The sequence below is a fragment of the Acanthisitta chloris genome, unplaced genomic scaffold, assembly GCF_000695815.1.
Source record: "Acanthisitta chloris isolate BGI_N310 unplaced genomic scaffold, ASM69581v1 scaffold39642, whole genome shotgun sequence".
NCBI lineage: Eukaryota > Metazoa > Chordata > Aves > Passeriformes > Acanthisittidae > Acanthisitta > Acanthisitta chloris.
This window is the reverse complement of record NW_008659477.1, coordinates 13,233-18,774: the sequence shown is the minus strand read 5'-3', so window position 1 is coordinate 18,774 and position 5,542 is coordinate 13,233. Positions and strand designations below refer to the sequence as shown.

General features: G+C 46.5%; 1 protein-coding gene across 1 annotated transcript in view; it reads left to right on the top strand.

Annotated features, from left to right (window-relative positions):
- The window catches only part of LOC103797207 (solute carrier family 2, facilitated glucose transporter member 3), a 7,440-nt gene extending 2,492 nt beyond the window's left edge, over positions 1-4,948 (top strand). Inside the window, exons 3-10 of the mRNA XM_009069403.1 lie at positions 935-1,095; positions 1,389-1,629; positions 1,792-1,954; positions 2,584-2,771; positions 3,122-3,226; positions 3,644-3,745; positions 3,974-4,177; positions 4,670-4,948. Of these exons, the coding sequence (XP_009067651.1) occupies positions 935-1,095; positions 1,389-1,629; positions 1,792-1,954; positions 2,584-2,771; positions 3,122-3,226; positions 3,644-3,745; positions 3,974-4,177; positions 4,670-4,885 (1,380 nt within the window). The 3' untranslated portion in view covers positions 4,886-4,948. The remainder of the gene's footprint in view (positions 1-934; positions 1,096-1,388; positions 1,630-1,791; positions 1,955-2,583; positions 2,772-3,121; positions 3,227-3,643; positions 3,746-3,973; positions 4,178-4,669) is intronic.
- Positions 4,949-5,542: the final 594 nt, after the last annotated feature.

The following is a 5,542-nucleotide window of genomic DNA, read 5'->3' as shown; positions in this document are numbered from 1 at the left end:
CGTGTAGGGTAGGTAGGGATTACAGTTGCCCTAGTTTAGTTTATTTCAGGTTTATTTACTTTGTTTATTCATTCCTTGTGTTAAGTATAGATTCAGTGCTTCTAAAAGAGTTGTGACTTGGGCACTCTGACCAGATCATCTCATGACTGTAGCCTAAGCAATAAGAGACCAAGAAAATGAGATACGTGGTTTTCATGTACTTTAAGATGGTTCCTCTGCTCAAGCATTGAGTCACCAATACCACATCCACCCTGCCTCCGGGAAGACATGTCACATCACTGATGGGATGGGGGGATGGGGGACAGTCCTCTCTAGCTAATGTCCTGCTGCCATCTGCTGGGGGCAGACGCTCTGTCCCCCCCAGCCCATGCAGAACTTCCCTCTTTATCTCAGCAACACAGCACTGTCACATTCCCATGGGACAACAAAAGGTTGTTCTATATAACGCTGTTTTTCAGGCTTACTTCAGTGAAACCTTGTGTCTCTTTAACTATTTCCATACCAGAAAGTCTGTCCCTGCTGCCAGTGTTTTGGTATTGCCAGATACATTCCCTTCCATTCTCTGGTCATATTTTCTTGTTTCCTTTCACTCTCAACTGTTTCATACCTCTTCCCAAGAACCAGCAGTGACTCAATAATCCAAAATAATCAGAAGAGAAGACTGTTTTCCTTAACAAACACTGCCATCCTGTGTGTACCCTGTCTGGCCACTGCTTCAGTCATCATACTGCAACTTCTCAATGAAAGTTCCTCTTTCTGCACTCTCATCTTCCGCTTGTATGACTTGTTGCCGTCTCCTGATTTTATTTTATTTTTGCATCTGTCCTTGGTTTTATGACAGCAAGAAGCAGAAGGAAGACAGTAGCCTTCCCTCTCCCCAGTGCAAAATTCCTACCACTGGATTGTAACTGTCTCCACCTGCTTTCTCTTGTAGATCATCCAGGGGTTCTTCAACAAAACCTTGTCTGACAGGAGTGGGGGTGTTGTTTCCCCAGAGCTCCTCACCTCTCTGTGGTCCCTTTCTGTGGCCATCTTCTCAGTAGGAGGTATGGTTGGCTCCTTCTCAGTCAGCCTGTTTGTCAACAGATTTGGCAGGTAAGTTGGGAAGAGGGATCCAAGCTGTTAAGGAATTTTTCCCTTCTACAATGGAGTGTTGGGGGAAGAGGGCAGGGGTGAAAAGAAGGGAGGAGGATGTGTCTGGGGAGGAAGCAAGAATGTGTGGGCTTCAAAAAGAAAAGGTTGCAGGCCAAGGCTGGAGCTGAATGGAAATTATTCTGTTCTCCTCCCACCCCTGAGATGGGACATCATGGGCAGGCTTACCCCTCTCCCCATGATTTTTCTGTTGTGTTGCCGGTTTAAGCTCAGTCTTGACATCTTTACCTTGGCAGGAGGAACTCCATGCTACTGGTTAATGTCTTGGCCTTTGCTGGTGGCCTTCTCATGGCCTTCTCTAAGTTGGCAAAGGCAGTGGAGATGCTGGTTATTGGCCGCTTCATTATTGGTATCTTCTGTGGTCTCTGCACTGGCTTTGTGCCCATGTATATCAGTGAGGTCTCGCCCACCAGCCTCCGTGGAGCCTTTGGCACCCTCAACCAGCTGGGCATTGTTGTGGGCATCCTGGTGGCTCAGGTAGGCTTGGCACAACCTCATCCTGCCCTTGGGGAAAAGGAGGACTGGGGGAGGGTGAGGAGGGCTGTACTTGCTATCAGGTGCTTGCATAATACTCACTGGGTTGGGGGTGAGGAATTTAAGTGTTTAAGTTCTCTCATTTCTCTCCAATTCTTGGTGCAGATCTTTGGCCTGGAGTCAATCATGGGGACTGAAGGGCTTTGGCCAATGCTTTTGGGGTTCACAGTCCTCCCAGCGATCTTGCAGTGTGTGGGTCTTATATTCTGCCCTGAGAGCCCTCGTTTCCTATTGATCAACAAGATGGAGGAAGAGAAAGCACAAACAGGTAAGAACTCATCTCAAAGGGGCTGGGCTGTGTCCTGGCTCCCAGCCTGCACTTGACTTGAGTGGGAGGCCAGGACTGACTCTGGAGCCTGTGGTGGATCAGGGTGTGACTCCCGGAGGGCATCAGGCCTGGCCTACCCTCCCATCCTTTGGGTTGCATCAGTGCCAGGAAGCATGAGAAATCTGGCATCCTAACAGAGGCTCCAGGTGGGATTAAGACATGAGGAGTGCCACCTGGCCTGGTGGGATATAGCAGAGCCAGCTGCTGCCACTCTGCCAGCTCCTCCTGAAAGGCAGGAAATAGGCTGACATTTAACAAGGAGCTTGGAGTTGGGGTTCAGCTCTACCGAGAGTATGAACAGAATTGGGTATCAAATACAAGCTTGGAGATCAGTCAACATATACAGGACCTGGGCCTGGTTTCCATGCCAATCATAGCACCCTGACCTCTGGCTTGGAAAGATGAGCAAGGCTGCGTGTAGAGGCTTGTCTCTCTCATGTAGCAGGCCTAACCAGTGACTGGAAGGTGATCCAGTCTTCCTCCTGTGCCCTCCCTGAAATAGCAGGGCAGGACACACACACAGCCAGTAGATGTATGTATTATACCTAACACTGGATTCCTTCCTCCAGTTCTCCAAAAGCTCCGTGGTGTACAAGATGTGTCTCAAGACATCCAGGAGATGAAAGAAGAGAGTGCTAAAATGTCACAGGAAAAAAAAGCAACTGTGCCAGAGCTCTTCCGTTCTCCAAGCTACCGTCAAGCCATTATCATTGCCATCATGTTGCAGCTCTCCCAACAGCTCTCAGGCATCAATGCTGTGAGTTACCTTCCTCTTGCATCTGCCTGGCCTTCCTTATCTCTGGCTTAACTTGCCACTGATGTGGAGAGAACTGTGCTTCCAAAAGCCACTTTTTGTGCCTTAACTGGAGGTCACTGCTTTGTGATACAGCAGAGGTGGCTAAGATGAAAGGTAGATATTATATTGACTATCACTTTTTCCACACACACCATGGCAAGACGCTGCAGCCTTGCACCAAGTGAATGAACCTCTTGATTGAAAGAATGCTGGTTAGAAACAGTCTTTTGGGCCTGAAAGCCATTAGGCAGGGAATGAGGGGCGTGCTCTCAAACATGGAATGAGTGTCCTACTTCTGCTTCTCTTCCCAGGTATTCTATTATTCTACAGGGATTTTTGAAAGAGCTGGTATTACACAGCCTGTGTATGCCACTATTGGAGCTGGTGTGGTGAACACGATCTTCACTGTTGTGTCGGTGAGTAGAACAGGGCCGTATGGTGAGAGGTGAATTGTCTTCGGTCACATCTCCCAAAAAGGCCCAGGCAGACCTTTGCCCCACTGTGGCAAAGCATTGGGCTATGCAATAGCCTGCAAGGCCAAAGAAAAGAATGTATCAAAAGCATTATGGGAGGAGAGTTGGGCAGAAAGAGGTATTGTTGTTTTAGATGAAAGGGAAGGTGAAAAAAGTTCGAGAGGGAAGAGTGATGAGAAGGCATTAGCAAGAACCAGAGTGGAAAATCTTGTGCTGAGGGTGGAACAGCCTGGTGACTGCACTGAGATTACCTCTGTCACTGAGGGTTACAAACAGATGATGAAGTGCAGGATGCTGTGTAAGGGAGCCTGTCCTGCCCTTCCTGCCAAAGTCATGGATTTTTTTAAATTCTGTTTCCAGCTGTTCCTGGTGGAGCGTGCAGGGCGCAGGACCCTCCATTTAGTTGGTTTGGGTGGCATGGCAGTGTGTGCTGTTCTTATAACCATCGCTTTAGCTCTGAAGGTGAGTAATTTGTGTTCTTGTCCAGGCTGACCCCAGCAGGGGAGCCGTGTGTGTATATATACATCTGCTTTGCTCTGCCATTCTGCCCTGTAGGCAGGTAAAGCTGGGACTAGCTCCTAGTGTGCAGTGGAGAGATGGGGGCAACTGAAAAAGTTTTGACACTGATGCCATTGTGCTGTGGCATGTTTGCCTCCTAACTGCAACTAGTCATATTTTGTTCACTTGCAGGACAGTGTGGAGTGGATCAAATACATCAGTATTGTTGCCACTTTTGGCTTTGTGGCTCTTTTTGAGGTTGGCCCTGGCCCTATCCCATGGTTCATTGTGGCAGAACTCTTCAGCCAGGGCCCACGGCCTGCAGCCATGGCAGTGGCTGGTTGTTCCAATTGGACCTCCAATTTCTTGGTGGGAATGCTCTTCCCCTATGCAGAGGTAAGTCCTGGTCTATAAAGCACTTTGAGAGCACTGCATCATTGGAATAGGTGTCTAGAAAGGTTGTAGATTCTCTATCCTAGGACATGAGCTTGTTAGAACCTGACCTCTTCTGGAAGTTGTCCCTGCTTTGAGCAGAGGGCTGGTGAGTCTTCCAGAGGTCCCTGAGTCAATGTTATGATTGTTAATGAATGTTAGCAGTATTGTGGCTCACCTTACATTCTGCTCTCTTAGCTGCTTGTAGCTTAGAAATAGTTGGAAGAGCCATATTAACTAGGTTTTGCCTTCGAAAGCCTCAATTTTAGTCACCCCCAGGAACATTAAAGCCTTTCAGAAATCCATAGGAACTTGATTTCATTTTACAAAATACTGTGATGAGAAAATGTCAGAACATTATTCAAGAAGAGTATTGGGAATTTTGACCAGTGGCAAATGACCTTGCATTTAGATTTATTTTCAAATAAAAACCTTTTGGTTTTGTCCTCCCCGCAGAGACTATGTGGTCCCTACGTCTTCCTCATCTTCCTTGTTTTCCTGGTCATCTTCTTTGTTTTCACGTTCTTCAAAGTACCGGAGACCAGGGGCAGGACTTTTGAAGACATCTCCAGGGGCTTTGAAGGCAGAGGAGAAGCAAGCACCACATCCCCTGTAGAGAAGAACCCGATGGTGGAGCTGAACAGCATACAGCCTAACAAAGAAGATGCCTAAGATTTATGACACACCCATTCTTTAACTCTTACATGCTTAAAGAGTCATTAAAGGAATGAACAACAGAAAACATGAGAACTGGGACATTTCCCCTCCTCAATTGCTGCTATTTTCTTCTTTGCACCCACATGCTCACCCATTCTGCCAGGCTTACCAGCATTGAGCAAATCTGATACAGGTAATCTGCCATACTGGAAAGCACCTGGCACTTGCAAAATAATCTCATCTTCCCTGAAACACAAACATCAGGAGAACAGAAGAGTTGACAATATTTTTGCTTTTCTCATATAAAAATACCATTGGGGTTAACATACTTATGCACACAGTGACCATTATGTATTTGAATCTAATTACTATTTTTGTAGTGAGTTGAAGTGACCTGCTAAACAAGTCCCCAGCCCTTTGAGTCTACTTTGTGAGTGTGTGCGCACTGGAATTTAGCAAGCCTACCAAAAAGCCATCTTGCTTTTTCCTATCCAGTGTACACTTTTTTTAGCCTCAGGAAAAAGGGGACCAAGTCACATGCATATTTTTTCCTGCTCTTTTATTTTTTTGTATAGACAGACTGAAAGCATACTTTGACTTCAGTTTATTTATTTGTATGTCACTTTGTAAATATTTATTTTTTTAATGGTGTACAAAAATGTACAGATAAAG